Raw genomic sequence first — 22,227 nt, 5'->3', positions numbered from 1 at the left:
GACCCTTCAGTCTGGTGTTGTCATGGCAACACAGGTGATGGACAGGCTTCAGGATGCATTCAGTGCCACCTGTAAATGACAAAACCCAGTTTTCCCTGTGTAGATCAGAGTGGGGGGGTCTGTATCAAAGAAATCGCTGAATCATCTTCTAAATAACATTTTTATTAACAGACATGAAAATGTTGACAGTAACAAAATCATTTAGTCCATTTAGAAAACAAAATGGGGGGGCTAGCTACTCCCACACGGTGACTTATTGAGGGAGGGGGGTGTTGTGCTCTGCTGCTCCGTGCAGCTGAAGCAGCGGCTGCATGGACAGTACGGGGGGGGGACACACGCCACATGTTACACGGAGCCTACAGGTCTGCCACGTTCCCGCAGTGGGGGCCAAAGCCCAGTACCCCACGACAATAATGCAGGGGGGGTTGAGCGCCCCCAGTCGATTGAGCCCGCCCCGGACCAGAACACCTGAAGCACAGTCCTGTCCTGCAGACAGTGCTGGACACACGGGGGGGGCAGAGTCACAATGTACTGTAGTGTGTGTAAATATACATGTATATATATTTGTATAGAAGCAGAATGGGGGGGGGGGGGGGTGTCTGTACATGAGAGCCCGTTAGGCCTCGCTCTCGCCTGCGGGGGCGGCGTTCTGGACCTCCTCCTCCAGGATGGGGACGATCAGGTTGTCCTTGGACATCAGGTTGTACTTCATGACGAAGCGCGTGAAGCGGTGACACAGGAACGTCTCGTTCTGCACAGACACCACAGGAGGGGGGGGGGGGGTCAAACACACCATGACTCAGCAAGAAGCCCCGCCCACCAGGGAGGTGAAGCCATCGGCTAGATTTAGCTAGAGGGGGCAGAATGGAGCCTGTCACATGTCTAATTCACGTTACAGTGCAAAGCTCTTTGTGGGAGGGGCTTCAACCGTTTATGGAGGAACGCAGCTTTGTGCTGAAACACTTGCAGCTCCAGGGGGGGCTAGGGGTTGCTATAGCAACTGCAAGATTTGGCAAAGCTACTCAAATCTATAAACAGAACAAACAGAAACATCAGAGACACAGGAAGTCATGATTAATGGATGAACAACATTTAATTCTACAACCAGGAGAACAGGAGGAGTTTTTAGGTTAACGTCCCATTTTTATCTGGGAGAGACGAATGGACTGAATGGACGGGTAAAGGTTAGAGGGGTGTGTGTGTGTGTGGGGGGGGGGGGGGTGCATGTGTGTGAGCAGCCTCCACTGTTATCCTTGGTTTTTTTTTTTTTGGACTTTCAAACTCATGAAACGTAAACTTTTCTGGTTTTCTTCTCCATTTTCATGGATAGCAGCGGTTATGCTAGCAGCGGTTATGATGATTTGTACCCCCCATCATATGATAGGGGGTACAAAAATCTTTGTAAATCTGCCTGATGCCCCCCACCCGTCATCGCTCTAAACATCCTCCATGTTTTCCATCTACAGTGAATAAAATCCACACAGACTAACATTTGGCCGTAGCTCCTCCCACACGCAGCTGCGGCGTAGAGTATGGCAAGCCAGGGTCAGACCTTCAGATGAAAACGGCCAGGAAGTGGGATGGTTGATGCTGGGATGCACCCCCTCCACACAGAGGGAGGGGGTTCAGCAGCTCACCTTTTCATTTGTTTTGGTGTTTCCCTCCAGACTCACCTCATACTTGTCAAAGATCTGCCGGTGATGGAAGTACGCGTGAGAGAATATCCTGTAGATGCGGCGACACACCGAGCCCAGCTTGGCCACCGACGACTCCTTGATGCTCACCCTGTGCAGAGAGAGAGAGGGTGTCCAGATGTCTGTGGGCCCCTGAAGGCAGCACGGAAGCAGCAGACCTGCCCCCTGCTGGCCTTTTGGGGGAAACGCTCACCTGCTGGGGAAGTACTTGTTGCTGTTCAGTAAGCAGGCCGCTCCGTCCAGCGTGTGTCTGGTGTAATCGATGGCAGGACACTGCAGCAGCCACACATGAACCGTCACTCAATGTCACACGCCCACACTGAGGCCACACCCCCTGCTCACCTCTTTGGGCGTCTTGTGGGCGGCGCACAGGAAGATCCACTGCTCCGTGGCAGTCATCTGGGTGCAGGTGTCAGGGTGGCACTCGCTCTGTGGGGGCACAGCCATCAACACCCCCATCAACCACAAACCCTCCAAAGATCTTTCAGGGTTGATGCCTCAGGTATTGTGGGGAGGCCGTCTCACGGCCGTCAGATCACAGCGTCTCCATCGCGGTTTGTCTCCCAGCCGGTGTCGAGTAATTCATCCAAAATGCTAGCAACCCCCCCCCCCCCCCCCCCCCCCCCCATGTTCTGTGGTTTTGAACTTTTTCTAATTAAACTTTGGTTGTCCGTGGTAGAAATACACACCTATAGGGTATAATCACCTTCAATATAAAATAAAATCTGATAGTTTTATTTTGGAAGTGCAATGGAAGATTTTATTTTGAAACCCCGACCTGTTTCCTGTTCTCTAGCTTTTTGCTACCTTGGCGTGTCAACAGACTTCATTAGGAGTCCTGCATAAAGCTGGCGCCGTGGCGTAAGGCTGCACGGCAGACGCAGACATGGCGGCGGCGATGTGGTGACGAACCGCAGACGGCCATCCGGCTTTGGGACATCGGCGTCACTCACCTGCAGCTTGACGGCCAGACCGTTGAGCTCCAGGCAGAACTGTCTGCAGAAACATCAGACATGGAGACTGAGAGCAGCAGGACTAACCTCTGTCTTAGGATAAATGAGGATGCAAGAAGCGTCAAGGGCTTCTAGAAACCCTGTGCGCCCCCTCCTCTTTAAGGGGTAAGGGGGGCTGTCAGTCAACAACAGTCCAAGAGCAGAGATGCTACCCATACAAAGACGGTCTGGGTGTTTTCTCCTGGTTGGTTTTAGCTGGATGTAGATTCATGTCTGAATTACAACATTATTCAGAGCTTGCTTGTGTGTGTGTGTGTGTTTGTGTGTACCTGAGGTGCTCGTACTTCCACACCCCCTCGTCCTGTCCCTCTGGAGGTTCCAGGATCTTGTCGATGTTGGAGCAGTCTGACCGAATGTTCTGCTGAATGTACTGGTGGACAAACAACAGTTTCTGAGCAGCTGTGGTCACATCATGTCTGTAAGTCAGAACTGGACTGTGGTCACATGTCTGTAGGTGAGAACTGGACTGAGCGACTGTGACATCATCCATAGAAACGGTTTCCAACCAAATGAAGCCAATTCAGTCATTTTTTTGCATTACAGATGCCCCCATGTTGGAGCCCGACGACGTCAGTAAGCAGTGATTGGCTTGAGTCTCTCTGAATCATCGTTACTATGGCAACCACTCTCACCAATCAGGAGTGAGCTTATTGAAAGGCCACACCCCTACCACTGCTAAGCATGGGGGGCAGCAGGCTCCAACTACTTCCATTGAGGAATCTGATTGGTCAGTTTAGAACTTGAGTAACCTGCCATAAAGGAAAGGGTATCAGATCCAGACCGGTTCTGACCCATAGAATGAGAGCAGAAGAACAGAAGTCAACGGGTCAACAGGTACTTCCTGTTTGAAGGCGCGGGGGGGGTCGTTATACAGTCAGCGAGGAAAACATCACGCAAAGTTCTGGGGGTCCAGGAACCAGAACTCCGTCCTGCTGCTGGACCCCGCCTGTCGTCGCGAGGGGGGGCATCAGACCACCAGGTGAGCTCACCTGCTGAACGGCCAGGGTGCTGTCCATCTCCTCGAAGGACTCATCCGGCCAGTTGTAGAAATCCTGAAAGTGAAGCAGAACCCGGAATCAGAGCCGCGCTAACCGGTTCCGCCGCTCGAGCTGACGGACGTCTGCGCTAAACCACGGAGATTCCTCCGCCGAACACCGCGCGGACACCGACTCCCGTTCTTCGACATGGTCTTCTACGTCAGACTTCTGTCTGTCTGACGTAGTTCTCCTCCTGGAGGCACGTCAGGCTAAAGCAGCGAGGATACGGCTACTTCCTGCAACACTATAGAAAGACGCCGAGTCACGGCGGGACGTTACGTTTCGATCCCAAACGGTTCAGAACGATCGGTGCTGAAAATCTACCCGTCATGTCGGTGTCCGAGGAGGGTGGAAGGCGTCGGTCTCCTCCAGCAACTAGACGGAGCGGCGGCTAGCTAACGTCGCCGCGGTGTTAGCAGCTGCTCAGCGGCACAAACACGAGCTCCACGCAAACACGACCGCCCACGAGCGAAAGCCCCCTGCGGGGACACGAGACGCTTCCTACGCGGAGGGGGCACCGACCTTAGCCTTGGTTCCAGGCCGATTCCTCCTAAGAACTGCAGCGCCCTCCGCCATGACCATCTCGACAGAATAACCGGAAATACGTCAGCGGTGACGTTGACTGCGAGAACCGGAAATGAGCAGCTGCTCGTTTCGGCGCAACACCGCGGGTTCAGAAAAAGAAAAGGTTCAGTGTGTCACTGGATAAAAACGTTTGTGTTTAACTTCATAACATTTGACTGAATTAAAGTGCGATTTAAAAAACTGAAAAAGTTGACTTTGCTTTGCTTTTGGGGAAAAACCTCACGATCTGTGAAGCTGAAATAAATGGTTTTTGGCTGCATTTTATTTGATATTGTCAGAAGTCATATTTCTGGAGCTCTTCCAGGATTCATACAGAGAAAACCACAGAGATCTGACAAAGAAGGACGCGTCAAACATGGAACAGATGCATTTCTGAGGGTTTTACTTCTTTAATGTCAAAAACAGGACTGGAATTATTTACAATTCAACATAAAAAAGGAAACAGACATGGATGAAGATCATTTCTCCTCTGAAAGACCATCAGATTCAGTCCACGTATTTTCCCAGGATGTCTGCGTCACGGAACAGGAAGTAGTCCTGAGGAGAGAATGGACATTAAAGCAGGAAGACGGTCAGGGAATGAGGTTCTGGTCCAAAGCGGAGCTCACCTTGTCCTCCAGAACCACTTTAGTTCCTCCATATTCTGGAAGCAGCACCTTCTCTCCAACCTTCACGCTCATCGGCTGAACCTCACCTTTCTGGAAGACCAAACAGAGGAAGCAGTGTTCCAGTCGTGTGGAAATGGGTTTTGGACCGGACCTCTGGGGAGTTCTGCTCATTGAGGCACCAGTAACAGTAGGGGGGGACGGGTTTTTAGGATAAGCAGCAAAAACATGGCTGCGGGGCTGAGCGTGTCTGATCTGGGGCGGCTACGAGACGCAGTTTTTTTACACTGCAGAGCTGCAGTCGATGCTCAGCGGTATCCATGGCAACCGTCAGACCACCCCTAACAGGGGGGAACTATTGCTGATAAAATGACAGAAGCTGTGTCCGAATCCCTGCCCTAACTACTAAAAAACTATCTAGTAATTCAGACGCCAAGCTGACTTTTAGTTTTAAACGGCGGATCATTGATGAGCGTTTATGGATGATCATTGATGAGTCCACTGTCATCTGAAGATAAAAACGTTGATGGCTTATCCAAAACATACATTAAATTACATTTATTTGGCAAAAATTGCTCTGATGCAATGCATTGTGGTCTATATTCACCAATCTAGTGAGCATGGATTTCTATGATTCTGGATTGTAGATTCAGACAAACTAGAACATGGAAACCGCCCCGTTAGAGTGATTAGTAAAGGAATTCAGACACAACCTGAGTCTGTGATGAAAGAAAAGCTGCGTTTGTCTAAAAGTAGCAGAAGAATCTGTGTTAAAGCGAAACCAAGTCAGAGTTCATGAAGTCAGACTGAACTTTCAGCTGAATGTTGGTTCATGAGTGAGGATGGGGGGGGGGGGGGGGTAGCTCTTCTAGCTTCTATCTGCTCTTTCCTTCAGGGAGCAGCTTCACATGTTCTCTTGTGGCGTGGGGCGTGCGCCGTGGTCCAGCACGTTACCTGGTTCATGGAGCCGGGCCCGACCGCCACCACGGTGGCCTGCAGCACCTTCCCCTGAGACTTCTCCGGCAGCATGATGCCCCCCTTGGTGACGGTTTCCGCCATGAGACGCTCCACCAGCACGCGGTCGAACAGAGGGAGGAACTTCCTGAAGGCCTGCAGGTGAGACAGACAGACGTGCACGCTCAGACGGGGTCACAGAGTTCAAACGGAAGACCGGCTCTGAAGAGAGGTCAGACTCTGCCAGAACAGCGGGTCGGCTGAGACCCACAGAGCATCACAGACAAAGTTCTGCTTTGGCCTTCTGCACGGCGTGAAGCCATCAGCAGGCAGCTGCCACAGTCCCCGCCCCCTTACTGATGACACCACAGAAGGTCGCCTGCAGCATCAGCTGTTCTGTGGAGAACAGCTTAAGGTCTAGAACAGCTGAAGGGGTCCAGGTCAGTGGAAACGCCGTCCTTCAGCCGGATGCTGCCGTTGGATGAGCCCGTTTACCCTGAGAGCAGGCAGGCCGAGGACACCCCCCCCCCCAGATCCTGAGCAAACAGCCTCTCCGGCTCATTCCAGTCTCCACAGGCTCCACCCATGCTGCCCGACCCAAACACGGAGGAGCCGGCTCATCAACCGTCCCGCCCCCACAGCAGAACTGCATGAAGACGCAATGAAACCTTCAAACCCGAGTCTGAATCCGACCTACGTCAGAGGGAAACTCAGAGAGAAGAGGTCCGACTTTAAGACACCCCCCGACCAGACTAAAACTGACCCGAACCGAGAGGAGAACCGGGCCGAACCACCCAAAAACCACAGCAGGCATCCACGGCATCCAAACCCGACAGCAGGTGGCGCCCTGGAGCAGCACCTGGACCCCAGGAAGAGGTCCCACAGGCCGAGGACCCTCCAGAGCAGGGGCCCCAAATCCAGGCCTGGAGGGCCGGTGTCCTACATGTTCTAACCAACCTGCCGCTCAAGCTCCTTATTGGCTAAACACACCTGACCAGGTGACCAGCAGGACACGTGCACGCACATCCGTGTACACGCACTACTGTCCTTAAGATATTCACGGTGTTGATCCCGCAGTCTGAAAAAAGAAGCACGTGGGCTGCTGTGGTCTTTGACTCGCTTCTAACCCGATCCACTCCAGGCTAACCCGATGACGCGGTTCAGCAGCTGGTCGGTGTCTTATGGAAGTGTCCTTGAGCAAGGCACGCCGCGCCGAACGCCGTCCCATAAGCTGAATGGGGCGCAGTGCACGGAGCTGGTTTAACGGAACCGGCGGATAGCACACCGGACGCGTGACCTTGCGCGTGGTGGTCATCATCGTTAGCCCAATCACTACCCCCCCCCCCCCCCCCCCGCGCGCTAACAGAGACAGACGTTAAATGCTGTAAACAACCAGAAATCCCATCATTTTCTCTCTCCTCACCATTTTTGAGCGCTTGCGCAGAGCTGCACGTCTTCACTGAGAGAGCTTCGGACCGTCTGCACTTTGTCTCCACGTGAGGGAAGCCTCCAGATCGCGCATGCGCAGTAACGAGGCGCTGACAGAAAGCTCCAGAACAGCGGGGCTGCAGGCAGACCCGTACCTACAGTTCCGGTCTATCTAGGCCGCATTTGTCATTGAAACGGTGATTTCGTTTCAAAGTCACTCTCTACGGGCTCGCGCAATGTTGCACAATGTGACCTTTGACCTCTTTTTTTTCCTCCAATGGGGTACGGAAAATTCTGGAATCGTAGCCCAGGAACCAGCATAAGTGTGCGTTGCTGCGTTTCTCTGTTAGTTGTAACAAAGTTCATGTGAGAATAAATGATCAGAACATTCTGCGCAGGTATGAATAAACGTCTCCATGAAGATTAAAGACGGGGATAACAACTTGAACGTAAAAGAGAAGTTTTATTGAAGTAGTTATGCGTCATACAGAGTTCTGGGCGGGGCCGTACATAACCCGGATGTGATTCCCCACGTGCGGTATTCTCCGTTAGATCACTCGTGCAGCGCGTGCGGCAGATCGCAGCGGTTCCCTGTCAGGTAAGAACCGACCGTCCGAACCCGCAGCAGGGATCCGTCTCTGCGCGCGCGGCACTTTGTCCTGTCGGTGCGTGGAGAACCGAACAGAACCGAGCTCGGGTTTGTCTGAACAGCCGGTTCTGGCGTATGCGGACCGGTTCGTCCTGATGATTCCGGGACCGCGGCAGGGACGTGTCAAATACTCAGTTACCCCCGTGTAATCCCGTTACTCTGGAGCGGCTGAGGGAATCCGTCCAGGGAGCCGGCACGAGCTCTAACGTTTGACCTTGTGACGTACGACCGGAGGAGCTCACGTGGGGAACCGGGGGCTGTGAGCAGACTGCGGGGCATGTGGGGCTTTAATAACCCCTCAGACTGGTTCTCACCAGGCGTTACCCGGTAGGACCAGGTTCTAGTGCCCCCAGGAGGGGTTAAGAATCCTTTATTCATGAAAAGCTTCATTTGAATGAAATAAGCTGCAATTATTATTCCGAAAACTGTAACAGCCGCTGTTGTTCTGGAAACTAAAGTTTATCTTTTGGTATTTCGGTCATTTTAAAAGGCGTGTTTGAGGAAATGGTAGCAGATCTGTCACCGTAGGAATGAATGAGAGGCAGCTTGGAGGGTCCCATCAGTTATACTCCACCAATCAGAAGTTCGGGCCCGAGGCCGTGTCCTTGACTCCGCCCCCTTACCTCCTCCCGTCTGGACGCATGGAAGCTGCGGGAATGTCGGGCTGGGTTCTGGATGCTCCATTGGAGCTGATGATGGTGGAGCGTTTCTGGCTTTAACCTGACCGTCTACAGCATGTGTCAACCTCAAGGCCCGGGGGCCAAATGTGGCCCTCCGTGTCATTTTATGTGGCCCACGAGAACATAAAGGTGTTTAATTTCTTGGAATAAAAAATAAACATTGGTGTGTATTTATTCATATCTGGGGGGAATTGGATTTAAATGTTGGATTGGTCATCTATACATCAGGACTTAAACACTGTCCACATAACCTAACCTGACAGAATCAAATGTAAAAGGATTTGTGTTAGAATAACAAGCAAACATATGTTTTCTATGCAGCTGGAATTGTCAATTTAAAAAGTTATAATAAATAAATAATGAGTTATTTATCATTAAGGAGTAGTTGCATTTATTTTCATTACATTTAGTTACATGTATAAGTTACATCTGGCCCTTTGAGGACAGACACTATGCTGATGTGGCCCTCAGTGAAAATGAGTGTGACCCGCTTGTTACAGTTTGAAATGCTGCTGAACCAAGATCAGGCCGACTGAGGAGAAACAAGTCAAAGTCAGCTTTGTTGTCAAATATGCTGCAGACACAAGACAGACATGCAGCACAGATGAAGTTACTTTCCTCTCCCCCCACAATTTAAGCAGGATGTTCTGAACTTGGTCACAAATTCCCAGTTTCAGATGATGTTTCTGGTAAAAATTAACTGCTTGCTTGTGCTCAGTCTGCATCTTAAGGATGCTTAGATGCTGCGTGTCACGTGGGTTTGCTTAAGTTCCCGCTCACTGTAATTCCACTGGTGACCACCGGGCGGTACTGCTGGTCCTGTAGGATCCTCAATGGCTTCACTGCTTTTCTCCACAGAGATGTTTCGTTTAGCGACAGTCATGAGGCAGGTGAGGCCCGTGAGCCGGGCGCTGGCCCCTCATCTCACACGGGCCTACGCCAAGGACGTGAAGTTCGGGGCGGACGCTCGGGCGCTCATGCTGCAGGGGGTGGACCTGTTGGCGGATGCTGTGGCCGTCACCATGGGCCCAAAGGTAACAAACCCGCTGACGGGTGGATTAGGTTTGGAAACAGAACAGGAAAGGTGTGAAAGTGCTCCAGTCGAATGTTTTAAGCATCGTCTTCCCGGTCCAGGGACGCACTGTCATCATCGAGCAGAGCTGGGGCAGCCCCAAGGTCACCAAGGACGGCGTGACGGTGGCCAAGAGCATCGATCTGAAGGACAAGTACAAGAACATCGGTGCCAGGCTGGTGCAGGATGTGGCAAACAACACCAACGAGGAGGCTGGCGATGGCACCACCACCGCCACGGTGCTGGCCAGAGCCATCGCCAAGGAGGGCTTCGACAACATCAGCAAAGGTGCAAACCCTGTGGAGATCCGCCGCGGCGTCATGATGGCGGTGGAGGCGGTCATCGGCGAGCTGCAGAGACTCTCCAAGCCCGTCACCACCCCAGAGGAGATCGCACAGGTCTGGGAAGGGCATCCGGTTGTCCTGACGCCGTCTCCACACGGTCACCCTCACTCATCACGCGTGTCGTTTCAGGTCGCAACCATCTCAGCCAATGGAGACACGGAGATCGGAAACATCATCTCCAACGCAATGAAGAAAGTGGGCCGCAAAGGAGTCATCACCGTGAAGGTGAGGGGGAGGGGCTGCGAGGAGTCCACCCACCGGAGTGGAGAACATCCTCCGGTTCTGGATGACCGTTATGTGGCAAATGATGGCAGCACGTTCTGCGTCCATACATGGGGGGTTGGACCAAAGCCTCTGAGAGGACTTCCTGTGTCCTCATTGTCCAACCTTTGACGGCGTCTAGAAGCTTTCTGGTTAACATTCATTCCTTCTGCCGCAGGACGGGAAAACGCTGCAGGACGAGCTGGAGATCATCGAGGGCATGAAGTTTGACCGCGGTTACATCTCTCCCTACTTCATCAACACCGCCAAAGGTAAGGCTCCTCCCCCCAGCCTCACCTGGAAGCAGCTCCCCGCTGACCCCGGTCTCCCCACTGCCACCAGGTCAGAAGTGTGAGTTCCAGGACGCCTACCTGCTGCTGAGCGAGAAGAAGATCTCCAGCGTGCAGAGCATCGTTCCCGCTCTGGAAATCGCCAACCAGCACCGTAAGCCGCTGGTGATCGTGGCGGAGGACGTGGACGGGGAGGCGCTGAGCACCCTGGTCCTAAACAGGTAGGGTTGGTCCGGATCGGGAAGGCTCGGTCCGGTTCTGAGGATCCTAAACGTTCTGTGGTCCGCAGGCTAAAGGTGGGGCTTCAGGTGGTTGCGGTCAAAGCTCCAGGCTTCGGGGACAACAGGAAAAACCAGCTGAAGGACATGGCTGTGGCCACCGGGGGCACTGTAGGTCACCTCTAACCGAGTGGGGGCGGGGGTCAGTCAAACAGCGGGAGCTTCTCCACACGTCTGTCCTCCCGCCCGCAGGTGTTTGGGGACGAGGCCCTGGGTCTAGCCCTGGAGGACATCCAGGCTCATGACTTTGGGAAGGTGGGGGAAGTCCAGATCACCAAAGACGACACCCTGCTGCTGAGGGGCGGGGGCAACCCGGCTGATGTGGAGAAGCGGGCGGCGGAGATCGCCGAGCAGCTGGAGAGCACCACCAGCGACTACGAGAAGGAAAAGCTGAACGAGAGGCTGGCCAAGCTGTCGGACGGCGTGGCCGTGCTGAAGGTGGGGCTCTGCGCCGCGGTGGGTCGTCCTCTCCTGTGGGGGGCCGACTTCTGACACTTTGGCCTTTTGTCAGGTGGGAGGAACATCAGATGTAGAAGTGAACGAGAAAAAGGACCGGGTGACGGACGCTCTCAACGCCACCCGGGCAGCAGTGGAGGAAGGGATCGTCCCTGGGGGGGGCTGTGCCCTGCTGCGCTGCATCCCCTTCCTGGACACTCTCAAAGCGGCCAACAGCGACCAGAAGATCGGTGAGTGACAGCTGCCCTCCCCCACGCCGCACCGCCGCCATGTCTGGAGCTAACCTCTGGTCTGGCGCAGGCGTGGACATCATCAGGCGGTCCCTCCGGATTCCCGCCATGACCATCGCCAAGAACGCCGGCGTGGACGGGTCCCTGGTGGTGGAGAGAATCCTGCAGGGGGGCGCGGAGTTGGGCTACGATGCCATGCAGGGGGAGTACGTGAACATGGTGGAGAAGGGCATCATCGACCCCACCAAGGTACCCAAGTCTGTTCAGCTGGGGGGTTGGGGGGCGGGGCCAGAGGCAGATCCGGATTCATCTGTTTGAAACCTGCAAGTGGGTGGGGCCGCATACCTGTCAGCTGATTACTCAGCTGTTAAATGTCAATCAAAAAGGCCACACCCCTGTTTTAGTACCATCTTCAAAACCAGGGTTATGACATTTCCCCCAGCGACGGTTGTCATGGAAACCACAGTGGGCAGAAGGTGCAGACTGAAAGGGTTTCCTGTCCCATCTGCAGGTGGTGAGGACCGCCCTCATGGACGCGGCGGGGGTGGCGTCTCTACTGTCCACCGCCGAGGCCGTGGTCACAGAGCTCCCCAAGGAGGAGAAGGAGATGCCAGGAGGCATGGGGGGAATGGGAGGCATGGGGGGCATGGGGGGAGGCATGGGTTTCTGAGGCCGCCCTCCTGAGTTTGTACAGACTGAATCGCTGGGGGGGGGTCCTCTTCCAACAAACTCATCAGTCTCAGAGGACCGAGAACTGACACCCCACCCCCCACCCCCACAGAAAGGATGGACCCAAACGGGGTAGTCTCAAGATACAGGTTTGTCTCGGGGGAGGGGGGTAAGTGGACAGATGTCCCCCCAGCATATGTGAAGGGGGGATTTGGGAAGTCGGGGTCCTTGGGATGTGATCCTGAGTCTGGGATGATCCTTGGAGCCGGGGGTGGGGGGTGGGGGGGTGTTTGTTGTAGGTTTCCGTCTTTAATGATTTAAGTAAAGCTTTTTTTTACCAAGCATTTCCTGTCATTTCTGATCTGTGATGTTCAGCAGAAGCTTGAATGTTTGAATACTCATCAGTATATGTACTAATAAAGCGAGCAGCCAGCAGGTGGCGCTGTTGTTCCTAGCTCATTCTTTCCTTTGTAGTTTGAATTCCTTCTCCATAAAGGACACCTATGGGGCCATTTTCTAGAGTTGCATGAATCTGCAATTCCTAAAGAAGACTTGGGTCTCCCAAGTCTGTCAGACTCCTTCACCGCCAGCAAATCCAACTCACCACCAGGTAGTGATCGGCGGACAGCTCTGGTTCTCTCTTTACCCGAGTGTCCAAGGCCAAAGGTCGCCTGAATCTCCTGCCTGGGGTGTCCTGGTTCCACGTGTATTGATGGACAGCCTTGTGCTAGAACCTGGTGTTGGTTCTGGACAAACTATGATGAGCACAGAAGTCCATCAACAAGACGAGGCCCAGGTTCAGATCAGGGGGGCCATTCCTACTAATTGCTGTTGCCCACGTGGACATTGAAGTCCCATTTTGGGGCACTTGCCCAGTAACCCATGTTCTATCCTAGACACTTGGGAGTTGGGTCATCTAGACCCACTAGACAGTGCTCTGAACCTTTTTTCTTCAATGATTTGTGATCTTCACTGGTGTCCATGGATTACATGAAATCTTTCCACCTTTATCCACCTTTGTCACGGTAGGGGGAACACCTCAATGGAAGGGGGGGTCATAGGGTAGCACAAGGGTTAAAGAGACGCCAAGAAGGCCGGGTTCTCCACACTGCTGCTCGTCCAGGAGGCCAAATCCATTAGACCTGTCCTCCACCCTAAGGTCAAAGGTAACGCGACCTTCTGGTCCACTGGGGGGGAACTCCACACCCCAGAGAAGATTTAGATTTTATGTACCGTAGATGTTTTTTTATAAACCCTAGAATGTGCTAAGAAACCGTCTCAAACCAAAACTCTTTTCCAAAAGCAGAATCTCAGACTCTGGGGTTTCTTTGTCCTCAGAGGAAGACGTCTCCAAATAACTTCAGATGTTTTTTCTTCATTCTCACTTTGGACTTTGTGTTTAGTCAAGAATTTGTTTCATTAATTTGTTTTCTTTGTCGATCATGAAGGTGTCAAAAAGAGGAGGCTGGACTCTTGCAGCTGTCCATCAAACTTATTGAAACCTTTCCAGGTGTCAGAGCATCATCATCATCTAAACTACTGGTTTGTGGGGTTAAACACTGCTGTCTGTCTGGAAGATGGCTGCTCTTCACCTGCCCCTCACCTGTTCCTAACCTGCCCCTCACCTGTTCCTAACCTGCTCTTCACCTGTTCCTCACCTGCACTTCACCTGCCCCTCGCCTGCCCCTCACCTGCCCCTCACCTGCCCTTCACCTGCCCCTCACCTGCTCTTCACCTGCCCCTCACCTGCCCTTCACCTGCTCTTCACCTGCTCCTTACCTGCCCTTCACCTGTTCCTAACCTGCTCTTCACCTGCCCCTCACCTGCCCCTCACCTGCTCTTCACCTGCTCCTCACCTGCCCTTCACCTGCCCCTCACCTGTTCCTAACCTGCTCTTCACCTGTTCCTCACCTGCACTTCACCTGCCCCTCACCTGCCCTTCACCTGCCCCTCACCTGTTCCTAACCTGCTCTTCACCTGTTCCTCACCTGCACTTCACCTGCCCCTCACCTGCTCTTCACCTGCCCCTCACCTGCCCCTCACCTGCTCTTCACCTGCCCATCGCCTGCCCTTCACCTGCCCTTCACCTGCCCCTCACCTGCCCCTCACCTGCCCTTCACCTGCTCTTCACCTGCTCCTTACCTGCCCTTCACCTGCCCCTCACCTGTTCCTAACCTGCTCTTCACCTGCCCCTCGCCTGCACTTCACCTGCCCCTCGCCTGCCCCTCACCTGCCCTTCACCTGCTCTTCACATGCCCCTCACCTGCCCCTCGCCTGCCCCTCACCTGCCCTTCACCTGCTCTTCACCTGCTCTTCACATGCCCCTCACCTGCCCCTCGCCTGCCCTTCACCTGCCCCTCACCTGCTCTTCACCTGCCCCTCGCCTGCACTTCACCTGCCCCTCACCTGCCCTTCACCTGCTCTTCACCTGCCCCTCACCTGCTCTTCACCTGCCCCTCGCCTGCCCCTCACCTGCCCTTCACCTGCCCCTCACCTGTTCCTCACCTGCACTTCACCTGCCCCTCACCTGCCCTTCACCTGCCCTTCACCTGCCCCTCACCTGTTCCTCACCTGCACTTCACCTGCCCCTCACCTGCCCTTCACCTGCCCTTCACCTGCTCTTCACCTGCTCTTCACCTGCTCCTTACCTGCTCCTTACCTGCCCTTCACCTGCCCTTCACCTGCTCTTCACCTGCCCCTCACCTGCCCTTCACCTGCCCTTCACCTGCTCCTTACCTGCCCTTCACCTGCCCTTCACCTGCTCCTGAACAGACCAAAGAACCACATTTCTTAGAAAAAAAAATACTTTTATACATGATGCAGTCAGTACATGTGTTACTGCAGACATCTTCCACATCTCACACACACACAAAAACACACAGACACACACACACACACAGCAGCCTACAGTGAAGCGTCTGCAGCTTCTTCAGCCTCTGGACCTTCATGCTGCCACAAACAGAGAAACTAGTGCTGGGGGTGGGGTGGGGTGGGGGTGTAGACTCAATAAATACAGACGCCGTGTTTCTGTAAAACGACATAAATACGCTGCCAGGAGGCCTGGAGGCACTTTGGGCTCAGAAGAAGGTCCTCAGGAACCGGCGCTCCTCGTTTGGACACTAAGTGCCGGGAAGGCCGGTTCTGATTGGGTTTGTGGTTCTGGATGCTTATTATGACTTGGCTCAGGATTATCCCCGCCCCCACTGACCAAACATCAGGGGTGTCTGAGCAGCTGCCGTCTCCCTCCCTCCCATGGGATGCATCTCTGGGTCGTCAGCATCTAGAACATGTGTTTCCATGTGGGGGGGCAGGGTGAGGGTTCTACACTTATTGGGAAGTATTTGATGACATGAAAAATACCCTCCTCGTTTCCCACAATGCACTGCAGCCTCTCTAAAGAACTGATTGTCCCTGAACCATGACACAGTGTCTGGACCCCCCAGTCAGACGAGCTGGAAGCAGAAGATGGTTGCTGATTGTCAAACATCTGCTGCTTCCAGCCACACAGCTGCATCTGTGGGGGGCCATGTTTCCAGAACCAGGGGCCCAGAACCGGTGCTGGGTTCAGCATAGAGGACCTGCTGCTCTCAGGGGGGGAAGGCACTGCGATATGGGAGGAGCCCGCTCTTTGGCGCAGCGTTTGGGGGCCCGCAGGTGGTTGCTACGTGTGGTGGACCTCGTGGAACATGAGTTCTCGCGGGATGGCCGTCTCGGCGCCGTGGATCTTGGAGGCGCGGCGCTCGAACGCAGAAACCATCTGCTTCACCACCTCATCGAAGAAAACGTGCGCCAGCTGGGAATGCAGGAGCGAACGAAACTCGAAGGAGATCTGTGGGAGGAGTTCCAACGTTAGCATAGATACAACGCCGCACAGGAGCAGAGCGGGGCGGCGCCGCCTGGTGTACTCACTGAGAAATCCACCGTGCAGGTTCTGGGGTAACCAGGAAGGCCCGGGCTAAAGCGCCAAACCGTCTCCAAGTGGTTGAAGAGCTTCCCCTCCGAACAGGAAGCCTGAGCAGAAACGCACACGTGATTTCACACAGACACACACCGCCCTGTAGGTGTTCACACAGACACACACATAGAACTCTAGAGGCCCAGAATACATGCTGGCACCTACCTTCACCAGGTGGGGGCGCACAGTCGTGACAAGGGAGGTGTAGTTCTCCACCACGGGGGGGAAGCCCACCGTCAGTTTGGCCTTGCAGAACCCGGAGCGACTGAACACCACCTCGGACTTTGTGCACCAGGGGACAAAGAGGCGGTAGTTTTCCACGCCGGCCACCACCTCATAAATCTCCTGCATGGAATACCTGCGGATATTTGACGCAGAGGATAAGCGAGGGAACTACCCCCCCCTGAAACGTGGGGCTCCTACCCAATGATGCGTCTCTCAGAGTACTCCCTCCTCTTGGAAAAGGAGTCCGTCAGGTTGAAGAAGCTGCGTGTCGGCAGAACCGTGGCCCGACCCGGCACAGCTACACCCAGCAGGGGGGGGGTGCGGGTCATCAGGATCCCACAGGACGTCAGGTATCTGATCACAGAACAAACAGCCATGAAAACCTGCCTGAACCGGCTCCAGGCTGGGGGGCAGTGAATGATGGTCTGGGATTAAGACACAGAAGATCAAGGAGACAGGAGTCCAGAGGTTCTTCAAGAACCGGATCTGTGCTTAGGTTCTGTTCCAGAAGGTATCTGTGGATGGAGGAGTCTCTGCAGAGTCAGAGGACGCCGTGTGGTTGAAAGAACCTGCAGACTGAAAGATCTGCATCGTCTGTTAGTCCTGGACTCACACACAAGTCGGCATGTTGACCCAGAGTGTGCACGTTTCGTGCACGTTCCCACCATGGGTCACCAGATTCACCTCATGAGGAAGTGATCTCTGACACCGGATCACCTTCAAAGCAGATGATCCCATCAAAGTTAAGCTGATCTGTTTGTTTTTCTGCAGAGAACTACAAACATGGTGGACTGTAGTCCTCCTCTGGACTCTAACCTCGTTTGGATGACGGAGACGCCAAGAAACCGTCATCTGACCACGGCTCTCTGTTCCTGCTGGACTGAAAACAAGTCAACAGGTTTAACCATATTGATGCCAGAAGGCTTCTGGGTTTTCCTGCTAGAGAACATTAGAAAGTCACATTCAGCTGCCAGCTCATCATCACAAAATGAAGACGGCCTCCGTTTAAAGTTCAGAATGAAAACTTAATTGTACAAGTTTCCTACAATATTTGAAAACAAACATCCTCTGAACCTAAAGTGGATCCAGATCCTCTGACCTAAAGTGGATCCAGATCCTCTGAACCTAAAGTGGATCCGGATCCTCTGAACCTAAAGTGGATCTGGATCCTCTGAACCTAAAGTGGATCCAGATCATCCTCTGAACCTAAAGTGGATCCGGATCCTCTGAACCTAAAGTGGATCCAGATCCTCTGACCTAAAGTGGATCCAGATCCTCTGTCCTAAAGTGGATCCAGATCCTCTGACCTAAAATGGATCCGGATCCTCTGTCCTAAAGTGGATCCAGATCCTCTGTCCTAAAGTGGATCCGGATCCTCTGAACCTAAAGTGGATCCGGATCCTCTGAACCTAAAGTGGATCCGGATCCTCTGAACCTAAAGTGGATCCGGATCCTCTGAACCTAAAGTGGATCCGGATCCTCTGACCTAAAGTGGATCCGGATCCTCTGAACCTAAAGTGGATCCAAATCCTCTGACCTAAAGTGGATCCAGATCCTCTGAACCTAAAGTGGATCCGGATCCTCTGAACCTAAAGTGGATCCGGATCCTCTGAACCTAAAGTGGATCTGGATCCTCTGAACCTAAAGTGGATCTGGATCCTCTGAACCTAAAGTGGATCCGGATCCTCTGAACCTAAAGTGGATCCAGATCCTCTGACCTAAAGTGGATCCAGATCCTCTGTCCTAAAGTGGATCCAGATCCTCTGACCTAAAATGGATCCGGATCCTCTGTCCTAAAGTGGATCCAGATCCTCTGTCCTAAAGTGGATCCGGATCCTCTGAACCTAAAGTGGATCCGGATCCTCTGAACCTAAAGTGGATCTGGATCCTCTGAACCTAAAGTGGATCCAGATCCTCTGACCTAAAGTGGATCCGGATCCTCTGAACCTAAAGTGGATCCAGATCCTCTGACCTAAAGTGGATCCAGATCCTCTGTCCTAAAGTGGATCCAGATCCTCTGACCTAAAGTGGATACAGATCTTCTGACCTAAAGTGGATCCGGATCCTCTGACCTAAAGTGGATCCGGATCCTCTGTCCTGAAGTGGATCCAGATCCTCTGTCCTGAAGTGGATCCAGATCCTCTGACCTAAAGTGGATCCAGATCCTCTGACCTAAAGTGGATCCAGATCCTCTTCATCCAAACTTCCAGACAGACATTCCTGCTACTGAACAGTTTTCCAGATTCTTGGATTTCTTCCAGATCATCAAGTTAATGAAATCTGTGTCCAAACCAACAAGTAAACTAGAATGAATGTCAAATCCATTCACATGTTAGTTTCCTAAAGTTCACCACTGTTGTTTTTCCACATCCAGAGAATCCAAAGGGAACATTCTTAGAACATTCTAGACACTGGATGGTCACATGACTTTATTCACAGTCTGTCCACACATTGGACTGTTGATGACATCACATGTGTGTTGTCCGCTGTGATTGGTCGGTTTGACCTTATAGTAACATAAACCTGCTGTACCTCAGTCCAGATGGTCTTTCCCAGTTTTTATTTGATTATTAATTTATCTAATTAGAGAAATGTTTTATAACGGTTTAGGTCGATTTGATTCTGCAGGTCGATCCGATCCTAGGAATAGAAATCAATGAACTGATTCATTGTTACACCCTATTAAATCCCTTCTTTTTAACCACAAACGTTTTTACAGTGAAAGTGCTGCGTTCTACACTCTAAAAAGTACTTTTTGAAGTTTTCTGAGTGACTCCGTGGTGGAAACACCACGAACATTGGACTGAATAGGACTCCCCGTCCTTACCGGTCTCAGAGGATCCAGAAAGTCCTCTGGAGCAGTTTCAGCAGAAGCTCATTCACTAACAAGTCAAACGTCCTAAAAAGCTCAGGACAGTGGCAGCGACACCCCCACCAACAGCCCCACAGGGGCTTAGAGAGGGGGTTTCTGTCCCTGATCAGGTTCATGTGGCGCCAGAGACGACAGAAAGGAAGCAGACGCTATGAAACCCTGAGAACTGGACTGACTGAGCCACATCAGGGTTTACTTCTGTTCCAACCACAGAAACTCCATTCCGCCGCCATTTGGAGCCAGACGGCGGTAAGCAGTGACTGGTCAGAGTCAAATGCATAGATGTTTACCAATCTCTTAAAATTCACATGTAAACGTTTCTATGGCAACCCCTCCCACCGTTAAGGAGTGGGCTTGCTTGAAGGCCACACCCCCTACGCCATGAAAGCGGCCTCATGAAATCTGTCACGAACATTGGAGTGGGGGCCAGCAGGCTCCTCCTACTTTTATTGAGGCATCCAATTGGTCAGTTTATTCAGAACATGTTACCAGAGGGTATCAGGTCCAGAACGGTCCAGAACCAATACAATGACAGTCACCGCTGTTTACTTCTCTATAGAAGTCTATAGGATTTGGGTTCCTGAAGCCACTTCCTGTGTGTGTGTGTGTGTGTGTGTGTGTGTGTGGGGGGGGGGGGTCACTCAGTCCAGTTGACAGATACAGTCAGTGCATGAAGCCTGCAGAAAGCAGACTCACAACACACAACTCTTTAATCAATGACCCACAATCCTGTGAGGCTAGGATTCTCGGCTGAACGCGGGATCAGACTAGTTCAGGAGCCGGGTCACTTGGACCCAACTCACTCTGAAACTGGTGCAGGTGTGCAACATGACTGATGAGCAGGTATCACTGGGGAGGGAACTGGACTGAAAGCTCCTTCCAGAAGTTCTGGAGAACCGCCTCCATGAACCCTCCTACCACCACCAGCTAAGGCCGTTCAGACAAATGCTGCAGCTCATGCACATCTGCACAGTTCTGTCTCCATGCTCCACAGGAAGTGGTAACGACACACGCCGCCAGACTTCCTGCTCTGTGACTCTTCCTGCTGAGGCTAAACGCCATTTCCCTCCAAGTCACCCGAGATCCAGTTTCCCCTCCAGCTGACTGGACCCAGAGAGGCGACTGGGCTCAGAGAGGCGCACCTGCAGTGTTTGCACCTAGACAGCAGCAGGGTAGACTGCTCCTGCCTCTGTGTGACCACTGGGGGCGCTACAGACTCTCCATCAGAGGATCCATGACTCCTCTGAACTGTACAGAACACAGATGTACATCCTACTGGTTCCTAGATGACCCGCCAGCAGCTGCAGGTGCGTCACTGCCTCACTGACACCATCAATGACGTCACAGTAAAGGCTATTTAGACCGCTTTGAAAACCCGGGTACTGAGTTTACATTGGATTCAAATGACCCCCCCCCCCCGGCAGCATTCTGTCCCGGTACGGCCCTGCTCTTACTTTTTACTTCTGACACGGATTGTTTGTGGAGTTGAACGGACGGTCAGAGGAACCCAGACCCGGTCTCTGACCCGGTCTGGGACCCAGCTCCGGCGCTCCGAGGAACCAGAGAGCAGTTCGTCAGTTACCGAAGTAAGTTCGGTTTTCCTCGGAAAGGTTCCGCCGCGCGGGGCACCGGCCGCGAGCCACCGCCCGTCAGCTCTACAGCAGAATGTGGAAAGCGGTTAGTTACCGGGCGCCGCTCCCGCTCCGTTCTCTCCGGCTGGCCGGTGACGGCAGCTGCCTGAAGAACTCCGCCACCCTCCGTAGACCGCGGCCTCCCCTCGCCATCTTCCAATGTCGCTTTCGTCTGGGGGCTACAAGTTCATGGCGATGACGTATGCCGGGCCCCGCCCACCTCACTCACCATTGGTCAACTCGTTTACAAGCAACGCGCTCATTGGTCGGTTTGGTTGCTCTGTAGCGAGACTTCGTGTATGCGCACGTACACGCGCGGAGAGTCACGAGATGCCGGTTCGGATTACGCGACTGCGCGAGCAGGTACACAGAGCGCGCGTATCGCGGACGCGCGTACGCTGAATTTGGTAACTCGTAACGTAAAGGTGTTTCCTCTGCTGTCACGTGCCTCAAGCCCCCAGCCTCAGTAAGTACCGAGTGTCACGTGAACGCCACATTGCAGGACATGCGCACAACTTTAGCATCTTTAAATCAAGATAACCACAAAGGTTTTCTTCATCCTGAAGCAACATCCGAGTCTTCCTCCACACAGTCCCCTTCAGAGATCCGGTTCTGGTTCGGCAGAGCTTCCAACCATTCTAGTTCCAACCAGCAGAGTAGTTTGTCCTGTTGGTTCGGTTCTCTATGGGTTTTGACATTCCATGTCATTTCTGATCCAGTTTTAATGGAGATCTTGGCAGAATTTCTGGAATTGCAGTTTTCTTTAAGAAGCAGAGACTGTTCAGACATTGACAAACTATTGCCCTCAGATATTTAGGGGTCAATACCCCTTTAGGTGTCCGGGGATAACTTGTCCAAGATCTCAGGTGAGACCTGAGAGCAGCAGGTCCAGAGTCCTGCTGAAGTTCTGCAGCCTCAGACACCAGTCTTCTAAAGACCCCCAACTCAAAAGTTCAGCAGATGTTTTCTTCACACCTCTGGTCTTGGATGAAGCAGCTCTGACGGTCCAACTCCTGTGATCAGCTGGCCCAGAACTTCTGATGGACAAAACCCAAGCACTAACCGTTGTTCATGTGTCAACTGTTAGAGCGCTGCCAGACCAAAGCTTTAGACCCGGGGATGTGGGTTCCATAAGCACGGTACCTCGTCTACAGTCTGATGGTGGAGTCCACCAACACGGTACCCTGTCTAGTCTGTGATGGTAGAGTCCACCAGCACTGTACCCCTTTTAGTCTGTGATGCTGGAGTCCACCAGCACTGTACCCCTTTTAGTCTGTGACAGGTGAGTCCACCGGCACG

At 53.0% G+C, this 22,227-nt stretch overlaps 4 protein-coding genes and 1 long non-coding RNA gene across 6 annotated transcripts; 1 reads left to right on the top strand and 4 right to left on the bottom strand.

Annotated features, from left to right (window-relative positions):
- Nucleotides 1-146: 146 nt before the first annotated feature.
- On the bottom strand, nt 147-4,419 carry mob4 (MOB family member 4, phocein). The gene is made up of 8 exons (XM_023951196.2): nt 4,267-4,419; nt 3,697-3,759; nt 2,977-3,077; nt 2,648-2,690; nt 2,037-2,123; nt 1,888-1,967; nt 1,674-1,785; nt 147-751 (listed from the first exon to the last, which is right to left on the bottom strand). Exons 1-8 carry the CDS (start codon nt 4,324-4,326, stop codon nt 617-619), a joined length of 681 nt encoding a protein of 226 aa, XP_023806964.1. The 5' UTR covers nt 4,327-4,419; the 3' UTR covers nt 147-616.
- Nucleotides 4,420-4,703: 284 nt separating this feature from the next.
- On the bottom strand, nt 4,704-7,334 carry hspe1 (heat shock 10 protein 1; the record flags this gene model as incomplete). Its single annotated transcript, NM_001104762.1, is given in 4 exon segments — nt 4,704-4,866; nt 4,938-5,027; nt 5,889-6,044; nt 7,312-7,334. Coding segments are annotated over 4 exon segments (300 nt in total). The 5' UTR covers nt 7,315-7,334.
- A 444-nt stretch (nt 7,335-7,778) lies between these two features.
- hspd1 (heat shock 60 protein 1) lies at nt 7,779-12,699 on the top strand. The gene is made up of 11 exons (XM_004086882.5): nt 7,779-7,914; nt 9,504-9,679; nt 9,780-10,115; nt 10,191-10,286; nt 10,501-10,594; nt 10,665-10,833; nt 10,902-11,001; nt 11,083-11,328; nt 11,402-11,576; nt 11,647-11,825; nt 12,088-12,699. The coding sequence occupies exons 2-11, from the start codon at nt 9,506-9,508 to the stop codon at nt 12,244-12,246; spliced, it is 1,728 nt and encodes a 575-aa protein (XP_004086930.1). The 5' UTR covers nt 7,779-7,914; nt 9,504-9,505; the 3' UTR covers nt 12,247-12,699.
- Nucleotides 12,700-13,662: 963 nt separating this feature from the next.
- LOC144988560 (uncharacterized) lies at nt 13,663-14,271 on the bottom strand. The gene is made up of 3 exons (XR_013652491.1): nt 14,190-14,271; nt 14,080-14,101; nt 13,663-13,848 (listed from the first exon to the last, which is right to left on the bottom strand). It is a non-coding gene; the product is annotated as an uncharacterized LOC144988560 (long non-coding RNA).
- Nucleotides 14,272-15,031: 760 nt separating this feature from the next.
- On the bottom strand, nt 15,032-21,155 carry coq10b (coenzyme Q10B). Of its 2 annotated transcripts, none has more exons than XM_023950906.2 (5): nt 20,984-21,155; nt 16,624-16,779; nt 16,366-16,558; nt 16,155-16,256; nt 15,032-16,074 (listed from the first exon to the last, which is right to left on the bottom strand). In XM_023950906.2, exons 1-5 carry the CDS (start codon nt 21,079-21,081, stop codon nt 15,907-15,909), a joined length of 717 nt encoding a protein of 238 aa, XP_023806674.1. In that variant the 5' UTR covers nt 21,082-21,155; the 3' UTR covers nt 15,032-15,906. The 2 variants fall into 2 exon arrangements, with proteins under 2 accessions (XP_023806674.1, XP_023806675.1); XM_023950907.2 differs by having other exon boundaries at nt 20,752-21,132.
- Between the last annotated feature and the right edge of the window lie 1,072 nt (nt 21,156-22,227).

This window comes from Oryzias latipes, chromosome 21 (assembly GCF_053564925.1).
Source record: "Oryzias latipes strain Hd-rR chromosome 21, Olatipes_Hd-rR_3.1".
Classification (NCBI taxonomy): Eukaryota; Metazoa; Chordata; class Actinopteri; order Beloniformes; family Adrianichthyidae; genus Oryzias; species Oryzias latipes.
Note: the sequence above shows the minus strand (reverse complement) of the source record. Positions and strands in the feature narration are given on the sequence as shown.

Excerpts from the sequence above, each read along its gene's own strand:
- mob4 (XM_023951196.2), bottom strand. The coding sequence starts at position 4,326 with ATGGTCATGGCGGAGGGCGCTGCAGTTCTTAGGAGGAATCGGCCTGGA. Across the intron at positions 3,760-4,266 it reads GGCCTGGAACCAAGGCTAAG|GATTTCTACAACTGGCCGGA; the intron begins GTCGGTGCCCCC and ends CTTCACTTTCAG. Across the intron at positions 752-1,673 it reads AGATCTTTGACAAGTATGAG|AACGAGACGTTCCTGTGTCA; the intron begins GTGAGTCTGGAG and ends GTGTCTGTGCAG.
- hspd1 (XM_004086882.5), top strand. The coding sequence starts at position 9,506 with ATGTTTCGTTTAGCGACAGTCATGAGGCAGGTGAGGCCCGTGAGCCGG. Across the intron at positions 10,116-10,190 it reads CCCCAGAGGAGATCGCACAG|GTCGCAACCATCTCAGCCAA; the intron begins GTCTGGGAAGGG and ends GTGTCGTTTCAG. Across the intron at positions 11,826-12,087 it reads GCATCATCGACCCCACCAAG|GTGGTGAGGACCGCCCTCAT; the intron begins GTACCCAAGTCT and ends TCCCATCTGCAG.
- coq10b (XM_023950906.2), bottom strand. The coding sequence starts at position 21,081 with ATGGCGAGGGGAGGCCGCGGTCTACGGAGGGTGGCGGAGTTCTTCAGG. Across the intron at positions 16,559-16,623 it reads TCTGAGAGACGCATCATTGG|GTATTCCATGCAGGAGATTT; the intron begins GTAGGAGCCCCA and ends AAATATCCGCAG. Across the intron at positions 16,075-16,154 it reads CCTGCACGGTGGATTTCTCA|ATCTCCTTCGAGTTTCGTTC; the intron begins GTGAGTACACCA and ends CTCCTCCCACAG.